We start from the raw sequence: 24,683 nt of genomic DNA, 5'->3' as shown, positions 1-24,683 counted from the left end.
CAATCACAGCCAGCGCTTCCAGAAGGCGGGGATTTTTGAATCCCCGGCCAGAAGAGGAGAAGATCACTGCTGGGGACCTGAAGAGAAGATGAGGCCGGGCTGACAGCGCGGGAGACGTGATGTATGGGGTTTTTTTTTCTGCAGCCAGGGTTTAAATTTTAGCTTTGACAGTAGGATTTACTACTGTCAAATTTGCATTGCACGAAAATCGCGTTTTCGTGCGATGCGATGCAACAGGGAGGAAGGTTCCATAGAGAAACATGGGCTACAAAACCTCATGAGTCACGTGCATATAGCGGGACCCTGAGGTTTTTGTGTCGTTTTGTATCGTGCTACAAAACATGGCATGTGTGAAGTAGCCGATAGGAAAGCATGGGCTTCTCATACATACGATTTGTAGCATTGTAGCAATGCTACAAAATCGCGTGACTTTGTCGCCCGTGTGAACGATGTCTTAAACCTATAATAAATATTAAACCTCATCTGCAATTTTTTTCTGTTTATTATGTCAGTTTATCAAGATGACCCTGTAGGCTTGACAAAGACTCTGCATATAGTTAAAACGTTGCTCATGTCCTTGTTCTATCTGGATCAATAAAGGAGCATCAGCCATGATGCATTCATTTTTAGCTGAATCTATTTAGCATGCTGCCCTGTTTTTTCTATTGTGAGCCTGTAGGGAACAAGACATCTGGCATAAGGCTGTAAAACCTTCAGTTACTCTACTAATACAGAAGTATTAGGCGGCTTTCACACGGCCGAGAAAATCACACATGATTTGTTCATTGCGAGACACACAAATGTCGCACAAATATGAACCCCATTCTTTTATATACAATCATATACATATACATTTCCTGCATCACATCACGGTGCGGGAAAAAATCGCGCCATGTCCTATCTTTTGGTGTTCCCAGGAACGGTTTGGATGTCTGGAAAACACATCGCACTGCATGTGACATGCACGTGAGTACAATGCAAGGCTTCACATTCAAAACACTGGGAAACCCTTGCTGATCCTCCGCTGCGGCTGAAAGCTGGATTGTAGGATAGCAACTTACTGAAAGCGATGGGAGACTTTTTTGACACAAAAACGCCTTGCACTGGAATATCGCACAAGCACGATATTGGCCAAGTTTCACGGCCCAATATCGCGCTCTCCCATGTGAAATTAGCCTTAGTCTTTATGTAGATGTGCATTAGTAATATTGGTCAGTGTAAATCTGACAGTTTTTCTAGCGATTTTCTAGCTATTTTGATTAAAGCCCAATGTATTTTTGCATTAAAACCACGTGACTTGCATCAGATTTGCTTGTGTTTTTTCACAAAAAATCGCAAGTGGTTCCAATAGTAAAATGCTAAAGAGATACATCACACTCGCATGCAAATTACGTCATTTTTTTCACACTACGATTCTTGAAACAAAAGCACTCAAAAATAGAGCATGCTGCGATTTTTCGATCTCGGACTATCTGGCTGAGAAAAAAATCTCTCTTGTGTATAAACCCGTGGAAATCAATGGGTTCTTTTCCCGTGCGTGTTCTGGCTATATCATAATTGTACGGCAGACACACGGGAATATCACCATTGTAAATATACTCTTCAGTCGAACTTTTGCATCCTTTATATACATATTTACTATGATTTTATATAAATATTTACTTTCTGAACCTTAAGGCCCAATGTCCACGTGCAGATTATAATTATAAAATCTGCGTGTTTCGCCTGCGTGGGAAATCCACATCTCTTTCCGCCCATAGGGATGCATTAGCAGCCACACGGCACGAGTCGCACGCACGGGAAGAAATTGCAGCATGCGGGCAGTGACTGGCTCCATTGAAGTCAATGGAAGCTGTCCCCGCCGCGGTGCACCTGCAGCTCTCCCTGTGGAGATGCCGCAGATCCACGGGAAAGCAGGGAATTCGAAAACAAAGTGAGCACTGAGCATACGCCAAGCACGTCGCCCGACACTCCCGGACGCATACGCCAAGCACGTCGCCCGACACTCCCGGACGCATACGCCGCGCTGAAGAAAAGAGTGTGGTTAACTTGAAGTTGTCATGCATGACCTCACTGTTCCTTCACACTGTTGAGTATCCGGCGGTTGAATAAAGAAAGTTCACATGCGCAATTTGAACTTGATAAGTGCTGCGGAATAAGTTGGGGCTATACAAATAAAGATTATTATTATATTATTAACCCAGTCACTGGGAACGGGAAATGACTGGTGAACTTTACTGTAAATCAAGATGCAATACAGCTTACTCGTACGTGCAGGAAAGACAGCTTTTTGGGTGATTGGTCAAGGATGAGAACTCAGGATGAAACCAGCCCTATAGTCTCAGTTATTTGCAGTGCTCCGCTCCTGGACACACATACTGTCCAGGATTCTGAATCACTCCGGAGGAGAAACACGACAGTCCACTGACACTCAGTCAGAACTCTTGAGGATGACTCTGCAAGGCGAACTCCTTACTCCTTTCTCTCCTCAGAGGTGGTTCATGGCATGGAAGGACTCAGGGTAGCTTTCCTCCATCACTTCACCATGTAAGGGTTGAAGTTACTCCCATGTGGCCGACACTCCTACTCCACTCACAACTGTTGAAGACCCTTGACACGTCTCAATCACTCACATTTATAATAGGGAGACATCAAGTGACTAGACAGATTTTGATACTTTCCCAGACATATCCCAGCCACTTTCAGACATTAACCTCTTGCATGCTGCAGCTGTTCAATACTCATAACAGCAGACAAGACACTTTGCACAGTGCATCCACATAAAAGACCTGACATGTATGACAATTATGGAGGGGCCAGAAATAGGTGTTTCGGGCCACTACAAATGTACCTACTTTTATCCTTCTTTTACATTTTGACATTTTTACTATTTTTTAGTTTTTTAAGGGCTCCTGCACACTGGCAAGATCGATTTTAGACCGATATGGCCCTCGCAATCTTTCTGAAAACCCCTGGATGTGAGGCGTTTTCACATGGAAACAGCCTTGTATCACTGTGGGGATCCCTTCATCCCCACTGCAGCTGTTACAGCCGCGGCAGGATATCGCAATGTTTTACCACTGTTTTTAATGGGCGATATCGCAAAAAGAAAAGACATCCTGTGATTTTGTTTTCACGCAGCATCGCAGGAGTGAAAACTTTGCAAATAAAAATGAAACCGTTGAAAATCATTGGTTTCATAATCATGCATTTTCACTCACTTTTGCATTGCGAAAAAATCATGTGATTTTCTTGGCAGTGTGAAGGAGCCCTAACTTTTTATTTTTGTCCCACTAGGGCACTTGATTATGGCCGCCTGCACACGAGCGTTCCGGATTCCGCTAGCGGATTTTCACGCGCGTATGGTACCTAAATGTGCTTGCGGATAGGTGCGGATGCGTGAAAAATCACGCGCGGATATACGCGGATGTGTTGCGGAAAAAAACGCGCAGAAAAACCAGCAGACACCCCTTATTGTAAACCCAACCCCTAGAGAACTGTCCATTCCTTGGAAAACAGCTTAAAAACCAACACCCAGACCCCGTTTTGTCCCTCTTGCTTGTGCGAGCACCGTTAAATTATTCTGGCAACATGCTTTCACCCGGTGAGCAGATGTCTTTGTGGGCATGGTTGATCCATGTAACTTTTTTCAGGCGCTTCTCCAGCGTGACTTTATTTCAGTCACTGCAAAAAAATTCACAAGAGGAATTCATTACTACAGATTTTGCATTCTTGCATCCTGCATTGGCAAGAAATACTACCTATCTCCCTCTACAAATTTGCCTGTGAAGCTCTGCTGTGTGTTGGGACGCCTCCTACCATGCCTACTTCCTGTAGTCATAGCAACCAGTGACTCCATCTGCAGCTGCACTGCGGATGTACTGCATGAAAAAACGCACCCATTCACTTGTATTGGAGGCTTCACGCGCAGAATCCGACCCAAATTAGAACAGGTCGCAGATTTTTTCACGCGCGTGAAAAAACGCGATACAAAGCCGTCCGTCTGGGGACAACTGCGGATCCTCATAGGAGTATATTGGCTGCGGTCTGGGGCAGATAATGTGCCTAAAATAACGCGCTGGAAATTCCGTTCGTGTGCAGGCACCCTATCAGCATCTTTTATCACTCTCCTAATACACTATTATACTTCAGCATAGTAGTGCATTAGAATGCATGGGTGACAGAAGGAGCCCCCTCTCTCTGTCAGCCTTTTACATGCTGCAGTCGCACTGATGCGTGTGAAGTCTTTAAAAACCTGGGATCCGAGGTTTCTTCAGTTCCTGGTATTAAATCACATGCCTGGCTGTCATCTGACAGCTGAGCACCCGCTTCCCCAGGCACGGGAGACCCACACTGGGCTTCTAATGCAGCACCATCAAAAGACAGCGCTGCAGAATACAGCCCCTCAACGGCCACCGTCAAAAGTCGTATGGGCGGTAATTAAAGGAGTTTTGTCATAAAAAAAAAAAAAATTATATACTTACCTATTCCTCCTTGGTCAGTCTACTTACCAGATCTTCACCTCCTCCATCTTTTCCTGTCACATGCAGTCCAGGGAGTCACTTCACCTCCAGCTGTCTGATTCTTCTTCTTCCTGTGAGGTTACGTGCATTGCGGACAATCTTCTGTCTGCCTGGCAATGTACGTTACGTCACAGCTCGCAGGCCATCAGGGGGACTGCCTATCTGCTTCAGAGATTGCTCACACAGGCTGTCTCAGCAATAGATCAGAATTCCTTCCTAGGCAGTGAAAGCTACAGCATAGGGACCTGACCTTCACTGACCCAGCTGGAAGGAATGTGAGGAGTGCAGCCTTTATAACAAGCCGGCCAGCTCGCGGTGAGGTGACCCCGGGGCACTGCAGAAGCTCAGCCAGGAGAAGATGTGTTTAGGAGACTGGGATGGGGGAGAGGGGTGAGAAATAGGTGAGTAGATATATATATATATTTTTTTTTTTCTTTTATTACAAAACTTTTAGACCTTGTTTTTTTTTTTTTTAAAAGGCTTACAAAAGCCAATTTGGTGTGAACTAGCTGTACCAATCTTAACTTCCTGACTATTCATCAGAAGATTTTTATGATGTCCATTCTACTGATACAGTGATTATTATTTAATCAGCAGGTTCAGTAGATGATTTGAGTTCACCATTTTGTCCAGATATCTATTACATTTTGAAATATCTTAAAGGGGTTGTCCCGCGCCGAAACGTTTTTTTTTTTTTTTTTTCAACAGCCCCCCCGTTCGGCGCGAGACAACCCCGATGCAGGGGTTAAACAAGAACACCGGACAGCGCTTACCTGAATCCCCGCGCTCCGGTGACTTCTTACTTACCTGCTGAAGATGGCCGCCGGGATCTTCTCCCTCGGTGGCCCGCAGGGCTTCTGTGCGGTCCATTGCCGATTCCAGCCTCCTGATTGGCTGGAATCGGCACGTGACGGGGCGGAGCTACACGGAGCTACACGGAGCCCCATTGAGAAAAGAAGAAGACCGGACTGCGCAAGCGCGTCTAATCTGGCGATTAGACGCTGAAAATTAGACGGCTCCATGGAAACGAGGACGCTAGCAACGGAACAGGTAAGTGAAAAATTTCTGATAACTTCTGTATGGCTCATAATTAATGCACAATGTACATTGCAAAGTGCATTAATATGGCCATACAGAAGTGTATAGACCCACTTTGTTTCGCGGGACAACCCCTTTAATAAATGGGAAATAAAACTGATCATTAGGCTAATTATATATCTTATATTGTGTGGCTATTAAATGTGCATTATCCATGCTAGAACAATGTGGTAAATCAGACTTTGGATTGGGAACATTAATTTGCTGTAGACTTTTAACTAATGGCAAACCATATGACTGATGTAAAATTATTAAAGCTTTCCTAAAAAGATGTCATTTTTCATACTGCAGTCTTAGTGTTTTTAGTTACTTCTTGTTTTTCAATGGGAACGCAGAAATCTATTTTGAGAATTGTGGGTACAGATGTTATCTCATGAATTGCTATTAACATCACTCTAATTTTTTGAAAACGTGTTTTAAAGAAATGTAAAAGCTTGAATTAGATATTCAAACCTGATCTGCTTACTTAAAGGGGTTGTCCCGCGGCAGCAAGTGGGTCTATACACTTCTGTATGGCCATATTAATGCACTTTGTAATGTACATTGTGCATTAATTATGAGCCATACAGAAGTTATAAAAAGTTTTTTACTTACCTGCTCCGTTGCTAGCGTCCTCGTTCCCATGGAGCCGACTAATTTTCGCCCTCCGATGGCCAAATTAGCCGCGCTTGCGCAGTCCGGGTGTTCTGCTCTTTTCAATGGAGCCGCTCGTGCAGAATGCCGGCTCCGTGTAGCTCCGCCCCGTCACGTGCCGATTCCAGCCAATCAGGAGGCTGGAATCGGCAATGGACCGCACAGAAGAGCTGCGGTCCACGGAGGAAGAGGATCCCGGCGGCCATCTTCACCGGTAAGTATAGAAGTCACCGGAGCGCGGGGATTAAGGTAAGCGCTCCGGTAAGCTTTCTTTAGGTCCCTGCATCGGGGTTGTCTCGCGCCGAACGGGGGGGGGTTGAAAAAAAAAAAAAACCCGTTTCGGCGCGGGCCAACCCCTTTAACTAGTCATGGGGAAGGCAAAATAACCGCTTGTGTGATTGTAGCTAATTCTGCCTCACAGAGGAAAAATACTCCAGACATTAGTTCCATAACTTCCCTGGATTAATTAAATACCGTTCTACTCCTTGCCAATTACAACTCTCAATACTGTTATGCATTGCATTTCTTTTTAAGGGCTCTATCACACGAGCGTCATTTTAATGCTCAGATAGCTGCGCTAAAACAGCAAGGCTGTCCAAGCATTGAATTGGGTGAATGAATGGCAGCCGTGAGCACGTCACGGCTGCTATTGGCGAGATTACCGCTCCCCCTCACGCCCCCTACCTTTGCCAGCCAGCTCCCATAAGAGTCTATGAGAGCCACCGGCACTGTGCTGTCAAGATAAGACATCTCTTATTTTTTGACAGAGAGGAATCTTGGCGTCAAAAAAACGCGCCTATTGCAATTTACTCAGCGCATCAAAAAATCGGTCATTTAAAAGAACCCATAGGAAATCATGGGTTCTTTTAGATGCAATTTTTTGACACACCTACTCGGCGCCAAAACGACACTCGTGTGAAAGAGGCCTAAGGGTCAGTTATCAAAGTCGGAGGTTCAGTTTGCATCACATTTCTGCTAGAAGACAGGACAAAATAGTGCAACAATCAGCGATATTTTGTCCTGTAAATGCCAGACTGCTTGCCGGAAATCATAAGACGGAACCTATCAGGAAAATAGAATCTCCTAACACTGACCCAAGCCCAAAGTTACTTTATGAACTTTTTTAAAATTCTGTTTGTTTTGTTTTTACTAACCGAGTTTAAGTGTGATTTTTATTTTTAGTGTGAAGAATCCCTTCTTAGATCCATGATGAACCTCTACTCAGCCTGTGCATTTTGTAAATGGTGAAGCAGGGAGGTTGTTAATGTAAATGTACATTACTCACCTAGTGTAGTCTCAGGAGCTGAGCTGAGTCTGCCCCATTCGCAGCAGAAACTGACTTATATAGTCGGGCTTCTACTACAACAAACAAGATCCAAGCTAGCTTCAATCCTGGCAATTTAAGTCTTTAGGTCAATGGTGACCAGGGCATCTAAGCAGGTAGAGGGAGTCACTCTATCACCTATCAGCACCTTGCAACACATTCACCAATAGGTTGCTATGATAAGCAGAGGCCTAACGCTGGCCTACAAATCTGCCAGGCATAGATGCAGTGCCAAAAAGGTTGCACTGAATCAAATAAGTAGTGCAGTGCAATATGTAAGTAATCAAAGGATCACAGATTCATGTCATCTTGTGGGAATAATAAATATTGTTTAAAAAAAATCATCATTGCATACAATAGAACTATATAAAATTGTTTTTTCCACATTTGTACCAACTCATGCTATAAGATTAGGTACTCTTTCCACACCGTGAATACTATGTAAAACAAAAATCATCTATCCGTCACACATTAGTGGAGGCAGTGCTTTGGCATTGACATGTATGGTTACTAATGGAACTGGGTTAATGGTGGTAATTTCTGATCTGATGCGGATAGATGGAGCTGAATGAGTTCTGAAGTGATTAGAGCTATACTTTCTAATAGAACGGTGACTCACAGTATAGATTGATAATAACTAGAGATGAGCGAGCGTACTCGTCCGAGCTTGATGCTCGTTCGAGTATTAGGGTACTCGAGATGCTCGTTACTCGAGGCGAGCACCACGCGATGTTTGAGTCAATTCCATTTCCTTCCCTGAAAGTTTTGCGCCATTTTCTGGCCAATAGAAATGCAGGGAAGGCATTACAACTTCCTCCTGTGACAATCCAGCCCTATCCCACCCCCCTGCAGTGAGTGGCTGGCGAGATCAAGTGACCCCCGAGTATTTAAAGTGGGGCCGCCCGCGGCTCGCTACAGTCACACACTAGGAGAGATCAGGGACAGTGCTGCTATAGGGAAAGTGTTAGTGTAGGATCCTGTGTACAAGAACCCCAACGGTCCTTCTTAGGGCCACATCTGACCGTGTGCATTACTGTTGTGGCTGCTGGGAGCAGTTTTGCACATTTTTTTTTTTTTTGTATATCGGACGTGCAGCCTCATTACAGCTATAGCGTTCTCAGATTGCAGTCTCTACTACATAGTATAGGGACAGCGTTGCTGAGATAGGGAGAGTGGTAGTGTAGGATCCTGTGTACAAGAACCCCAACGGTCCTTCTCAGGGCTACCTGTGACTGTGTGCATTTTACAGGTTGTCTGATGGGAGTTGTAGCCCATCAGTATTGCACAGCTAGGCCTGTTTGCAGCCTTCCGTATAATTTTTTTCTGACTGCAGTTAGCGTTACATAACCGCTGTCAGCCTCCAACTGTACACCAATAATTCCAAAATTTTTTACACCGCTCTGTGTCTGCCGTCAACTTCACGCACAGCGCACAGCGACAACCACTGCTAGAGGGAAAGTCATATACACGCTATATAGCCGGTATTCTTTTTTTAAAAAATGTTTTGAATAAAAGCTCCTTCTTACAGCTACCTGTGACCATGTGCATTTTACAGGTTGTCTGATGGGAGTTGTAGTCCATCACTATTGCACTTGGGCCTGTTTGCAGCCTTTCTGACTATTTTTTTCTGCCTGGAGTTTGCCTTACTATACTGCTCTCAGCGACAAAGTCTACGCACATAATTCCAAGATTATTTACACCGGCCTGTGTCTGCAGTGAATTACAGACACACAGCATACGGCCACAGCGACTGATAGAGGGAAAGTGATATACACAGTATATAGCCTGTATTCTTTTACGAAAAAAAACAAAAAGCTCCTCAGTTGGGCTACCTTTGACTGTTTAAATTTCACTGGGTGTCTGATGGGAGTTTTAGTCCATCACTATTGCACTTAGGCCTGTTTGCGGCCTTCCTGACTATTTTTTTCTGCCTGGAGTTTGCCTTACTATACCGCTCTCAGCGACAAAGACTACGCACAAAATTCCAAGATTATTTACACTGGCCTGTGTCTGCAGTGAAATAGAGACGCACAGCATACGGCCACAGCGACTGATAGAGGGAAAGTGATATACACACTATATAGCCTGTATTCTTTGACCAAAAAAACCCAAAAAGCTCCTTCTTAGGGCTACCGCTGACCGTTTAAATTTTACGGGGTGTCTGGTGGAAGTTTTAGTCCATCACTATTGCACTTAGGCCTGTTTGCGGCTTTCCTGACTATTTTTTTCTGCCTGGAGTTTGCCTTACTATACTGCTCTTAGCGACAAAGTCTACACACATAATTCCAAGATTATTTACACCGGCCTGTGTCTGCAGTGAATTTGACGCTCAGCGTACGGCCAACACAGGTACGTATAGAGGGAAAGTGATATACACAGTATATAGCCTGTCTTCTTTTTCAAAGAACCCCAAAATGCTCCTTCGTTGGACTACCTCTGACCATCTGCATTTTACTGGGTGCCAGGTGGGAGTTTTGGTGCATCACTATTGCATTGCTAGGCCTGTTTGCGGCCTTCCTTCCATTTTTTTCTGCCTGGAGTTAGCGTTACGATTCCGCTCTCTGCGTGAAAGTGTACGCATATAATTCCATAATTATTTACAGCGGTCTGTGTCTGCTCTATTCGTAATCCACCATGCTGAGGGGTAGGGGTCGAGGATGTGGACGCGGGCGAGGATGCGGAGTTCCAAGTGAGGGTGTGGGCAGAGGCCAAGTTCCTGGTCCAGGTGTATCCCAGCCGGCTGCTGCGGGATTAGGAGAGAGGCAAGTTTCTGGGGTCCCCAGCTTCATATCACAATTTATGGGTCCACATGGTAGACCTTTACTGCAAACAGAGCAGTGTGAGCAGGTCCTGTCGTGGATGGCTGAAAACGCGTCCATCAATGTATTGACCACCCAGTCTTCTACGCAGTCCACTGCTGAAACTCTGAATCCTCTGGCTGCTGCTCCTCCTTCCTCACAGCCTATACTGCTGCTACAAAAATGGTACTGGGGTCTGCATATTCTTCTGCTACATAAATGTTACAGGGGTCTGCTGATACTGCTGCTACAGAAATGTTACAGGGTTACAGACTTCCCATTGCTATGTCAGTCGCGGCACCTTGGGTCTCACAAGGTGTTTGCTGGGACCGAGCCTGGCCAAGGGCCCGCTCGCATCCTTCCCGCACAGGCTACAGAGGCCCCTGGTCATGGTTTCTTGGCCTTGTAAGGCCACCTCTTCCTCCTGCTTGGGGTCAGGGGATCAGCAATGCGCATCATGAATTTTCTCTCGTGTTACCACAGTTATCTGAGAAACTCGTTTGGGTCAAAGGAGAGGAGCGTAACTGCATTAATGAGATGTTCACTGCTGTACTAGCATGGGAGTCCGCTCTATGCCCAAGATTGCTAAGGGTGTGGGCAGAGTCCTATGGCCTCAGCGCACTTTAAGTCTGCCATGTTTGGGCAGTCTGATTCCTTCATATTTAATGCTATCTTTGGGTTCCTTCGACTCGCCTATGCTGTGGGTGCACACAGACTTCCCATAGCGGTGATTTCCCTGTCCTGCACAAAGTGACTGACTGACTGACTTGGGTAGGGTGCATAGTGCAGATGCCTTTCCCCTTGCAGTGTCGCTAGAGCTATCCGACACCTAGACAGAATGAATACTATGTGGGCACATGGACTGCCCATTGCTATGTCAGTCGCAGCACCTTGGGTCTCACAAGGTATTTGCCAAGGGCCCGCTCACATCCTTTCAACACAGGCTACAGCGGGTCCTGTTCATGGTTTCTTGGCCTTGTGAGGCCACCTCCTCCTCCTGCTTGGGGTCAGGTGATCAGCAATGCGCATCATTTATTTTCTCTCGTGTTACCACAGTTATCTGAGAAACTTGTTTGGGCCAAAGGAGAGGAGCGTAACTGCATAAATTTTACAGGGGTCTGCCTATACTTCAGCTGCAGAAATGTTACAGGGGTCTGCCTATACTGCTGCTACACAAATGTTACAGGGGTCTGCCTATACTGCTGCTACACAAATGTTACTGGGGCCTGTCTATACTGTTACTACAGAAATGTTACTGGGGCCTGTCTATACTGTTACTACTGAAATGTTACTGGGGTCTCCCTAGACTTCTGCAACATAACTGTTGCTGGGGTTAGCTTATACCTTTGCTACAGGAATATTACAGGGGTCTGTGCATACTATGGGTGCACTAAGTTTTCCCATCGCGGTGTTCTACCTATCTGGCCCCCTCAAAAACACTGACTGACTAGGGCATGGAGTGTGGGCCGAAGCCAACATGTATTTTCTCTCACGTTACCACAGCTATCCAGGGCACTGCAATGGGATTTCTTTATGTACCTTCTCTGGGTTCCTGGGACCCACACATGCTGTTGGTGCACACAGACTTACCATAGCGGAGTTGTACCTGCCTCGCACTTTTAAAAAAAAACAGACTGACTAGGGCATGGAGTGTGGGCCGAAGCCAATATGCATTTTCTCTCACACAGCTATCCGGGGCACTGCATTGGGACAAACAAGAGGAGCGATACAGCGCTAATGAGACGTTCACAGCTACGCTAGCATTGGAGTCCGCTCTATGCCCGCGATTGCTGAGGATTTGTGCAGAGGCCTATGTCCTGGGCGCAGTGAAAATCTGCCATGTTTGGGCACTCTGATTTCTTTATGTGTATTGTCTTTAAGTTACTTGGGCCCACCCATGCTGTGGATGCACACAGACTTCCCATAGAGGTGTTTTACCTGTCTGTCCTCAAAAGACGGACAGACTCGGGTAGGGGGCAGAGTGCAGATGCCCGCTCACATCCTTTCAGCACAGGCTACAGCGGGTCCTGGTCATGGTTTCATGGCCTTGTGAGGCCACCTCCTCCTCCTGCTTGGGGTCAGGGGGTCAGCATTGCGCATCATGTATTTTCTCTCGTGTTACCACAGTTATCTGAGAAACTCGTTTGGGGCACAGGAGAGGAGCATAACTGCATTAATGAGACCTTCACAGGTGTACTAGCATCGAAGTCCGAGGCCTATGTCCCGGGGGAACTGCAGCGGCGCCAGGTTGGGCCTGTGGAACTTTTTTCTGGTTAATCCGGTTTTTGGAGCGGTGAAAGAAAATGTAAGTGATTTAATGAGACCTTCACAGGTGTACTGGCATTGAAGTCCGCTTCCTGCCTACGATTGCTGAAGCTGTGGCCCGAGGCCTATGTCTTTGGCATAGTGTAAGTCTGCCATATTTGGCCACTCTGATTTCTTTATTGTTCATGTCTTGGGTTGCGTTGGACCCAACTATGCTGTTGGTGCACACAGACTTCCCATCGCGGTGTTTGACCTGTCTGGCACAAAGACACTGACTGACTTGGGTAGGGGGCAGCGTGCAGATGGCTTTCCCCTTTCGGTGTCGATTGAGCTATCTGACACCTAGACAGAATGAATACTGTGTGGGCACATGGATTCCCCATAGCTATGTAACTCATGCCCACATTTGAAGCTCCTGACGGAGGTTGGCACTTTATTGGAATGAAGATCGATCGAACGTCAATTTCTCATCTATTCTCTACAGCATTGTGGGCTATCGCCCAGACCCTTTTAAAGAGGATCGCTACCTGGCCCTGCTCAACCCTCTGCAGTGTGTGCCTCCGGTTCCTCCTCATGGCAGACGCACTTATAAATACACATGATGGCGGTGTGGCTATGCAGCCAGCGTATGGCATGAGGGCAGCTGAAGGCTGCGCAGGGACACTTTTGTGTGCGCTGCCGACGCAGGGTCGTGTGTGGGGGTTGGGCAGCATGTAACCCAGGAGAAGAGGCAGCGGTGTCCCGCAAGCAGTGCTTGTGCTTGGTTGGAGGTAGTGTGGTGCTTAGCTAAGGTGTGCCTTGCTAATGAGGGTTTGTCCGAAGTAAAAATTGTTGGGGGGGGGGCTCATTCTTGCCGCTATTGTGGCTTAATAGTGGGACCTGGGAACCTGAGATGCAGCCCAGCATGTTACCCCTTGCCTGCCCTATCCGTATCTATGTCGTTTCCATCACTTTCTTAGGTTTGAAGATTTGCACAAATGAAAACCTTAGCGAGCATCGGCGATATACAAAAATGCTCAAGTCGCCCATTGACTTCAATGGGGTTCGTTACTCGAAACGAACCCTCGAGCATCGCGGAAAGTTCGACTCGAGCAGCGAGCACCCGAGCATTTTGGTGCTGGCTCATCTCTAATAATAACCCAAAACATATCACAAATGTAAACCTAGAGCTTCTTTATTCGACCCCAACTTGAATAAGCATGCTTTTCACTTACTAAAAACAAAACAAAAAACCCAAAAGAGCCACAAACAAGCAACAACTGAAGGAGATTGCAGTGCAGAGGGAGAAAGCTAGTATTAAAAATAATCCTTATATTTATAATTCTTATTTTGTCCAATTACTTTACAGCCTGTGAAAATGGAGTGACTGTAAAAAAAAAGGCTTTAATTTATAAATTCATGGAGGGGGCCATTGTAAGCGGTCCCCGTTCATGTGATCACCGTTATTCAATAGATAATAGCGATAATGTAAAAGTTATAAAGAGTTGAAGTTATATTTCACTGATGCAATCAGTGAGAGGAGATAGAACATCTTACCGGAGGCCTCTGCATTTGAACCCCGACGCGATCCTCCTCCACTGACCTTGCCCGGCTTCTGCGCATGCGCCTGCCGGAAAAATGCCGGATGCATGCGCAGGAGTCGGGGAGAACCCAGGAAATGTAAAAATCTCCTTACTCCCTGCAACCAAAGGTCGCGGAGAGCCTGGAGCAGTGACCGGTGGCCTCGTTGAGCGATCCCCGGTCACGTGATAAAAAGGTTGCCATCTATTTTAGGCTGGTCTCACAGGAGCTGCTAGGAATTGCGGATTCCACAAGCGTTAGATCCACGGTAATATACGGTTCAATCAGATGCACTGGATTACACAATTGCATGTGCATTAGCTGGTCAGAATTGTGTAATGCACTTGCAGAAAACATAATGCAGCATGTTCTATTTTACCATGGATATCCGCAACATAGAGCCTATTGTGTAGGAACTACATTGCGTACGGGCTGCAGGTACCCATATCATCACTAAGCGATGGTGCAGGAAATACAAACAAAAAAGGTGTACTGTGCATGACCGCCTGTGTCAGTACACAGTTATGTGCAGTACATTACGCAGTTGTGCGCAGGGCCACGGCCAGGCTTACAGCTGGGATCCGCAGCAGGCCTTCACAAGCGGATTCCACATACAGCTGTGTGAGCCCAGTGTTATTCAGATCGCTACCTGTAATATGTAATTTACAAGACGTTCCTGGAAACTTTCGCCTTCCTGCTGTTTAAGGAGCAGCTTTTTGAACACCTTCTGTGTGAGACCACCGCACCTCAGCAAGCTTACAAAGCCTTACATAATGCCACTTCTTACACCCCATCCCTGCCACTAAGGTCAAGAAATATCCTCCAAAAAAGCATGGGAGGAGGGATACCTGGTTTTATTGCCCCATTTGCCCATCCCAACCAGGCCTTTTTAATTACCCCTGTTTTCAGACATACCACACAGTTTACATTAATACTTTTATCAAAGATTTAGGGAATGCCAAAATGGAGGGAGGGGGGAATTATTTTTAGGGAGTCAATTTTTTTTCTGCACAAGTGTGCAATGGGGCCTGGAATTTATTCAGTTGTGCCCTGAAATCCAATGGGTGTTCCATCCATTACAGGCCTAGCCGTGTGTCCTATAAGTAGATTAGGGCCACAATGGGTATGTTTCTAAACATAGAACAAACAGGGGTATCCATTTTGGGGTGAAAGTCTTCATTCATATGTGTGCTGTACAAAAAAAAACAGTTTTATAATTAACACAATTGGCAAAAAAAATGAAAATTGTAATTATTTCCTTTTGCTTTGCTTAGATTCATTCAAAAACGGTGGGGTCAAGATACGCAGTACACCCCTATCTGAATTCTTTAAGGGGTCTAGTTTTCAAAATAGGGTCATTTGTGGGGGTTCTCTGTCGTTTTGGCCGCTTAATCGCTCTACAACTATGGTATGGGGCCTAAAACCCCTTCAAGCAAAATGCCTGTTCTGAAAGCCGCCATCTGCTCCTTTCATTTTGGGCTCCGTTGTGCATAGAGACTATAATCTTAGGGCCACAACCGGTATGTTTCTGAACACAGGACAAACAGGAGTATCCATTTTGGGGTGTAAATCCTCATTTTCATGTGCACTAAATAAAAAATAATAGCCTTTAAAGTGACGCCTTTGCAAAAATATGACATTTTATTTTTTCTCCTCTAAATTGCAGTAACTCCTGAAAAAAACTGTAGGGTTAAAATACTCATGACACCCGTCAGTGAATACATTAAGGGGTGTAGTTTTTAAAATGTGGTCATTTGTTGGGGTATCTATCATGCTGACACCTATGAGCCTTTGCAATCTTGGCGTGGTGCAGGAAAACAAAGTGTTCCTCAAAATGTTGAAAATCAATGTTAAATTTGTTAAAAATGAATAAAAATCATTGAATGGCTGTGATTGGCTCATTAAGCGCTGGCTGTGATTGGCTGAGCCATGGTGCTCCTGAGCTAGGCACAGCTTTATCTTCCTGGAGGCGGGGTATTCAACCCACATTACCAGGGAGAGAATGGTGTTTCAACGCTGAAGTCAACACGGAAGCCTGCCAGAGCGCTTGGAGAGCCGCAAGAGGGACGAGGATGCCTCCTGGCAGGTCAAGCGGGCCCGCAGACCTAGAAGCAGACAGCGAAACTGGAGGCAAAATCCTGGATAGAAAAATTAGCGAAACTGGAAATCAGCGAAAGGAGAAGACAATGAAAGTAGAGGTTCGACTGTATATCAGTTGACTGTATATGTTGCAATTGAAAATGTGAAAAATTATTTTTTTTTTTCAAAAGTTTCCCAATTTTGGCGCTTTTAATAAATATACACATACTATTGGTCTGTTTTTACCACCTAAATGAAGTACAATATGTGGCGAAAAAACAATGCCAGAATCACTTGGATATTCAAAACCTTTACGGAGTTATTCTATGTTAAAGTGACACATCTCAGATTTCCAATATTTGGCTTGGTCATTAAGGCACAAACAGGCCTGGTCACTAAGGGGTTAAGTCTGATCACAACCAGTAAAAGGTTACTCGGCTTCAGGCAAATGCTATGTTTTATATCAAAAGTAGGATCCTGAGCTGACATACTAATTGCACGAGCCATGTGGTATTATAAACCTCATCAGGAAGTACTGGACAAACCTGTCACTAGACTATCAAGATTCAAGAGTCAAGTTGTCATTAAAGCTTATTGCAGTTACATAAATGAAAAGAAAGCTTGAGGGAAACTTGATGAACTGCACAAACCTCCGAATTAAGTGTGTGAAATGCCACAAATTAGTGACATTTTCAACATGCCTAAGATTATTTCTAATAATTTTTTCTCTCCAAAAATGCCAGAGTCTGACTGATTTCAAAGCTTCCCAAGGCTATGGTGTATAATGATATGCAAATAAACTATGCATATTATGAAAATAGCCACTTTGTATTACAAATTGTATTACAATTCAGTATAAAAAGGGTGTCTTTAAATTACATTCTGGGTCTGCTGCTTGATGTTCATTCTCAACATACATACAACTGCACTGCTTTGTTGATTATTGTCATATGCATGTAAATGAAAGAAACTCATTTAAAAGAATACATAGTGGCAGCTTTTTGAGTAATTCCATAAATACCTGGTTCCAGATTGATATTTTCCAATAGGTATTTTCCATTATATAACCTATCAAAACCATAAGTCCATATCTAAATAAATTGGCCGGTTTCTAGCATTTTTAAAAATAATCTCTTACATTCTATAGTGCTTCAACCATGGGTAACTTTTTGTACTGATGTTGGACAACTTTGAAATGAAAATTCTTGCAATTTCATAAATCTTGTTGAAAATCGGTCAGTATTATTACTTTGTGATTAAAGAAAAATTTCAGTTTATCACGTATCGTATAACATGAGATGTTTGCAATGAAAATGTTGTCTTCCAATGCCTGTTTTATGCAGTCTCCCCAGAATATGATTTATCACACATAAAACTGCACTGAACACTGTCTAAATGTCACACATACTAATAAGAATCTTATCTACTTGTAAAATCTGAATCTTATTCATTTTTGCAGGACTGGAGAGAGATAAGTTTGACAATAAGACTGTGTCCTTTGAGGAGCACATTAAGGAAGAGCACAATATCTGGAATTATCTGTACTTTATTGTGTTGGTGAGAGTGAAGAACAAGACAGATTACACAGGTCCAGAGAGTTATGTGGCACAAATGATAAAGGTCAGTTTTAGTCTCTGCCAAAAAATATAATCTGTCAATCTGTCAGTTTGTCTGGTCTATGCACTGTATATAAATGTATTTAATTTCATTAATTACATTATTGAAGTCCTTCATTTGCCAGTGGCTCTGACTGAAAGAATCACTTCAGCAAAAACACATTTTTTCACCATCGCACCCCTCACCTGATTGCCGGACACACTCTGGGTGTCTCCTATGTATTATATTGCAGTCACTTCCTTACAGTGCAGACCCCTGTCTGATTCTTATCAGGCACCATCTTGATCTCTAGATTTCCCCCTGCTTTCCCTTTCACTCTGCTGTACTAGCAAAACCATGATGCATCAGCTCATCATCACATGAGCAGCTAGACACAGTAGTATTTCCTCCTGCAGGGAGGACACTGTTAATATCATTAACCAGTAACATAGTAATATAGTATGTTAGGCTGAATGAAGACAATGTCCATCTAGTTTAGCCTGTTTCAACCTCTAGTTGATCCAGAGGAAGGCAAAAACCCCAAGAGGCAGAAGCCAATTGGCCCATTTGGGGGAAAATTCCTTCCCGACTCCGTAATGGCAATCAGAATAATCCCTGGATCAACCTTTGATAGTTCTTAACTAAATATAAGACCAGGAACTACAAACCCGCTAGTCATCTAATGTCTATATCCTGTAATATCCTTCAGCTCGAGAAAATTGTCTAGTCCCCTCCTAACTCCTCAATGGATTTTGCCATCACCACGTCCTCAGCCAGAGAGTTCCACAGTCTCAATGCTCTTACAGTAAAGAACGACCGTCTGTGTTGGTGATGAAACCTGCTTTCTTCTAGATGTAGTGGATGCACTCTTGTTACCGACGCAGTCCTTGATATAAACAGATCATGTATTGTATTGTCCCCTAATGTATTTATACATAATTATTTGATCGCCCCTTAGCTGTCTTTTTTCCAGGCTGAAAAGTCCTAATTTTGTTAGTCTCTCTGGGTATTCCAGTCCTCTCATTCCATTTATTAATTTAGTTGCCCTTCTTTGAAGCCCCTCAAGCACTGCAACATCCTTCCTGAGCACTGGTGTCCAGTACATTTACTTAAGAACGGTTAGATCATACAGTTGATGCATACAGTTATGGAGGTTGAACTGTTAAATCCTTAATTTAAAATGCCTGACAGAAGACTCTAATCATCATCAGTAACTGTGATATGAGCCTGTGAACAGCCTGTGTGGTACAATCCATGTAATTTCACCATACACGAACTTCTAGTGACTGAGCTTTGGTGACCTTTTGAGAGAAAAGAAAGACGAGTAATTCACAGGGCATCACCATGAGATTACATGATGAGAATTTTTTTAGATAGAAAGGAATAACTAGAATCATAGAGTTGGAGGGGAGCTTACAAGGTCGTTGTGTCCAACCCCCTGCTCAATGCAGGATTCACTAAATCATCCCAGACAGATGTCTTTACAGCCTATGTTTGAAGACTTCCCTTGAAGGAGAACTCACCACCTTCCGTGGCAACCTGTTCAACTCATTGATCACAATGTTTTTTATAATATCTAATCTGGGTCTCTTTCCTTTCAGTTTCATCCCATTGCTTCTAGTCTTTCCCTCTACTCATGAGAATAGGGATGATCCTTCTGGACTGTGTCAGCCCTTTAGATATTTATAGAGCACTATTAAGTCTCCTCTTAGCCGTCTTTTTTACAAGCTAAACATTCCCAGGTCCTTTAAAGTTCCTCATGAGACATGGTTTGCAGACTGTTCACAATTCTAGTAGCTCTTCTCTGAACTTGCTCCAGTTTGTCAAATGTTGGTGCTCAGAACTGGACACAGTATTTCAGATGAGGTCTGACCAAAGAAGAGTAGAGGAAGATAATTACCTCTTAGAATTTTGTTTACCATTTTTTGCTGTTGCATCACACTGTGTTGACTCATGTTCGGTCTGTGATCTATTAGTATACCCAAGTCTTTTTTTTACAATTAAACAAGGTAACATTAGAATGAAAAGGCTTGTCTCAACTATCCAAATTCTTATTCAGATGTCTATTAGCCACATTGGAGAGTCTGTATTATTATCTCGGGCAATTTTGTTGGAAATGGCAATATTTACAGCCAATATTATTAATGAGTATCATAGCCTATAGCTAACACTGTTAATGGCTGTATCTCTACCTGGCATTGTTACATGGCATTGTTATGTTCAGCAGGCAGAATTGTATAAACACTACTAAAGTTGGTCTTACTTTTTCCTATTACTGAAACCGCAATGAAGTAATTATTATGAGGGACTTTAATTATCCAGATATAATATGGGAAGATGAAACCTGCGAATCTCACAAGAGCAATAAGTTAGTGAGAACATTTAAAGATAACTACCTAGATTCAGGAGGTCGAATCACAGAATGGTAGAGTTTGAAGGGACTTCCTGGGTCATCTGGTCCAACCCCCTGTTCAGTGCAGGATTCACTAAATCAGCCAAGACAAATGTCTTTCCAGCTTTTGTTTAAACATTTCCATTGAAGGAGAACTTGCCACCTCTTGTGGTATCCTGTCCCACTCCTTGATCACCCTCGCTGTCAGAAAGTTTTTTTCTAATATCTAATCTGTGTCTCCCATTGCTTCTAGTCTTTCCTGGTGCAAATGAGAATAGGGCTGATCCCTCTGCACTGTGACAGCTCTTCAGATATTTGTAGATCGCTATTAAGTCTCCTCTCAGCCTTCTTTTTTGAAAGCTAAACATTCCCACATCCTTTAACGGTTCCTCATAGGATATGATTTGCAGACCGCTCACTCTACTGCTTCCTTTAGTATTCTAGGATGTAATTCATCTGGACCTTGAGACTTGAATTCATTTAAGTTAGCTAAGTGTTCCCTCACCATCTCTCTGCTTATAGGTAGCCTGCATTCTTTTATTCCCCCAACAGCACAGGAAAGAGCAGTTGATCAACTTTCTGAGAGAAAACACACAATTTAGGAATTTAAAAGTTCGGCTTTCTCAACATTATTCTTAAACAATTCACCATTTTCATCTTGCAAGCATCCAATAGCATTTTTGACTTTTCTTTTGCTTTTGACATAACCCAAAAATCCTTTTTTTATTGCTTTTGGCCTCTGTTGCAAGTCTCAATTCATTATTAGCTTTAGCTTTTCTGACACTTGCCCTGCAGTTTCTGCAGACCGCATTATATTCTTCTTTAGATATTTCCCCTTCTTTCCATTTGATAAACATATTTTTTTTTACTTTTTAACGTGTGCAAGTTCTGTGTTCATCCATCCTGGTCTCTTTAAGTGCTTCCCATTGTCCCTTCTTTTATTCATTGTTAATAATTGTGCTTTGAGAATCTCATTTCGCAATATTTCCCAACCTTCTTGGACATTTCTGTCCTTAAGAACATCCAGCCATTGGATTCTTCCTACCTTCTTTCTGAGTTCAAGGTTGGATTTCAGAAAGGCAGATTTTAATGAAGTCTAAGTTTTCTCAGGTCTTCCACCCCTTTTTATCCAAAATTCAAGGATAGCATGATCACTGCCTCCTAAGGTCCCAGCCACCCTTACTTCCTCAACAATTCCCTTCCTGTTGGTAAGAATTAGGTCCAAGAAAACCCTTGTTTTCTCTTCTACCTTTTGGGAGATAAATTTGTCAGCAAGAGCAGATAAGAATTTGTTGGATCCATTACTTTTACCTGAGAGAGATTTCCAACAAATGTCTGGATAGTTAAAATCTCCCATGATCACTATGTGATGCTTTTTTAAGAGCTTGGCTATTTGATGGTGAAAGAGTTCATCAATATCTTCTGCTTGTCCACATGGCCTATAGTAAATGCCTACAATAGCGTACTTTCTGTTGTTTCTCCTTGTATTCTTACCTAAACCTTTTCTACAGAACTATCATGCTCTGAAGCTTGAATATCTGTGGAGATGAATGTTTTTCTAACATATAGCACTATACCTCCAGCCTTGTATTCCAATCATGTGTATCATTCCACCAAGTTTCCGTGATGCCTATGACATCATATTTGTCTTCCTGTGTTAGGAGCTCCAATGCTCCTTGTTTGTTTCCAATGCTCTGTGCATTTGTGTAAAAACATTTTAGTTTGTAATCGGTGTCTCTTGCTCCCCTACTTTCTTTCTGAATCTTTTGTGTTTGTTCTTTCTTTCCAATTCTAATAGCAAGGTTCTCAAATGTATAAATTAGCTGTTTATTTTTACTTGGCCCTTTACTTCCCTTCCCATATTGTTCTAGTTTAAGCAAGGCGCCCACCAAATCTATATGTGTTTACCTGTTTTTGTAAGGTGCAACCCATCTCTAGCAAGCAATCCATCATATAGGTAATTCACTCCATGATCTAGAAATCCAAATCTTTGCTGATGGCCCCATAAACGTTGCCAGTTGTTCACCTGTAGAATCCTGTTGTATCTTCTTATTCCATGGCCATCCAGTGTGGATATTTTCCTCAGCATATGCACACAGAGGTCAGTTAGATTCTCCTCAGTATATGCACATAAAGGTGAGGTAGATTCTCCTCAGTATATACACACTAGTAATTTTTGGGAAATATGATAGTCATGACATGCGCATGGTACAAACACAGGTCTGCTACATTTATACCATCTGCACACATGACACACACAGCTCTTGGATACAGTGATGAGCCTCTGGTCATGTGATCCTTGATTCCCTCCATAAAGTTGATCACATGATAGTGACATCATCACAGGTCCTGTACTTTGTCAGCTTATATAGTACTTCCCACAGCACTGATGTCACCACAGGTCCTTAAGCCCAGCGGATCTCTGTGGTGATGGTAGGTCAGTGTCTACTGTCAAAACTCTTGAGTTGTGTCTGACATAATAACGGCTTAGTCGTATTCTCAGTGTGTTAGGACCTGCCATAACGGTGCCAGGGGCGGGGCTACGATGGGGCCAGGGGGCAGGGCTATGACATCACCAGGGAGCCGACCTATGAGACTCACTCATAGACATACTTACATACATACAAACAGACAAATTGTCGTTAGTAGTTTGATAAAGGTGAGGTAGATTCTCCTAAGTATATGCACACAGAGGATCATTAGATTCTTCTCAGTATATACACATATAGTTCTCGTCTCACAAACTATAAAGCCTCTGTCATGTATTGCAAACTTTCACAGTTTTTCATGCTTAGAATTGAATGTTGTAGTTGCAACCCCTTTACTTTTCCTATTAGGACATAAAGAATGGTCGTGGCAAATGACATGTTTCTGCAGTTCAGATGTGTGTTATTAGTAACAATACATAAGGAGTCACTTACTTTTGCACTTAGAATTAAATAATCAAGTTGTGACCCCTTTACTTTTCCTATTTTCTACCTAAGGAGTGGTCATGCAAAATTTCACACTTGTACGACACTGGGAAGTTACATAACATAGGGGGTCACTCACTTTTGCACTTAGAATTGATCAACGTGTGACCCTTTTACTTTTCCTATTTAGGACTTACAGAATGGTTGTTTATATTTCACGTTTGTACGACATCGAGAAGTTAGAGAATTAGTGGTGAGTCAGTCAATGAGTGAGTGAGTCAGTCAGTTAGTCCTTTCACCTTTATATATATATATATATATATATATATATATATATATATATATATATAGACTAGTAATTATTAGGAAATTATATTACCAGTGTTTCTAGTGGCACAATGCGTCACACAGTTGTGCTACTTGGTACATCCATTATGTTGCCCACACATCACACACACAGCTCTTCCACATCCATCCTGACCCCACACATCACATAACTCTACTACATCCATCCTGATTCCCAGACATCTCACACACAGCTGCACTACATCTATCCTGATTAACACACATTACACACACAGCTGTACTACATTAATGTTGATGTGCAGACATCACACACACAGCTCTACTACATCCAAGTTGATATGCAGACATTACACACACAGCTGTACTACATCCATCATGATTCCCACACATCATACACAGCACATTACTCACACAACTCTTCTACACGCATTCTGATTCATCCACATCACACACACAGCTCTACTACATCCGTTCTGACCCCACACATTACACACACAGCTCTACTACATCCATCCTGATTCACACACATCACACACATAGCTCTGCTACATGCATCCTGATTCACACACAGCACATTACACACACAGCACACTGATTTCCAGACATCACCAGCTCAGCAGACTCATGGAGAAAGTGTTCAGCCTCATGTTATGGGATCTCTGACTCCACTCTTACAGGTGCCCCCCTGTGCAAATGAGAATAGGGCTGATCCCTCTACACTGTGACAGCCCTTCAGATATTTGTAGACAGCTACTAAGTTTTTTCCAGCCTTCTTTTTTGCAAGCTAAACATTCCCAGATCCTTTAACCATTCCTCATAGAACATGATTTGCAAACCGCCCACTGTTCAAGCTTTTCTAGATATTTTTGAATACTCTCTCTCTCTTCCCTAGTGTTAGCTATCCCTCCTAGCTTTGTGTCATCAGCAAATTTGATCAGTTTCCCATCAATTCCTTCCTCCAGATCATTTATAAATAGCCACCTAACATTTGTTAATCCACCTAACAGTTGCCTTGTCAATCCCATATTAGGTCATTTTTTCAATAAGTATGGTATGAGATACTTTGTCAAATGCTTTACTAATTTTCAATGATTATGGAGAGTGGCTCAGCAATTACCTCCGCTGCTTCCTTTAGTATCCTAGGATGTAATTCATCTGGACCTTGAGATTTAAATTCATTTAAGTTAGTTAAGTGTT

At 43.3% G+C, this 24,683-nt stretch overlaps 1 protein-coding gene across 3 annotated transcripts in view; it reads left to right on the top strand.

The window, feature by feature from the left end:
- ITPR3 (inositol 1,4,5-trisphosphate receptor type 3) overlaps positions 1-24,683 on the top strand; it is a 665,728-nt gene that overhangs the window by 627,926 nt on the left and 13,119 nt on the right. For all 3 annotated transcript variants that reach the window (XM_066609086.1, XM_066609095.1, XM_066609083.1), the window contains one exon: positions 17,740-17,900. In XM_066609086.1, the coding sequence (XP_066465183.1) occupies positions 17,740-17,900 (161 nt within the window). The remainder of the gene's footprint in view (positions 1-17,739; positions 17,901-24,683) is intronic.

Source organism: Eleutherodactylus coqui, chromosome 1 (genome assembly GCF_035609145.1).
Source record: "Eleutherodactylus coqui strain aEleCoq1 chromosome 1, aEleCoq1.hap1, whole genome shotgun sequence".
NCBI classification, from domain to species: domain Eukaryota; kingdom Metazoa; phylum Chordata; class Amphibia; order Anura; family Eleutherodactylidae; genus Eleutherodactylus; species Eleutherodactylus coqui.
The sequence above is the reverse complement of the archived record's forward strand: the minus strand, read 5'-3'. Positions and strand labels throughout refer to the sequence as shown.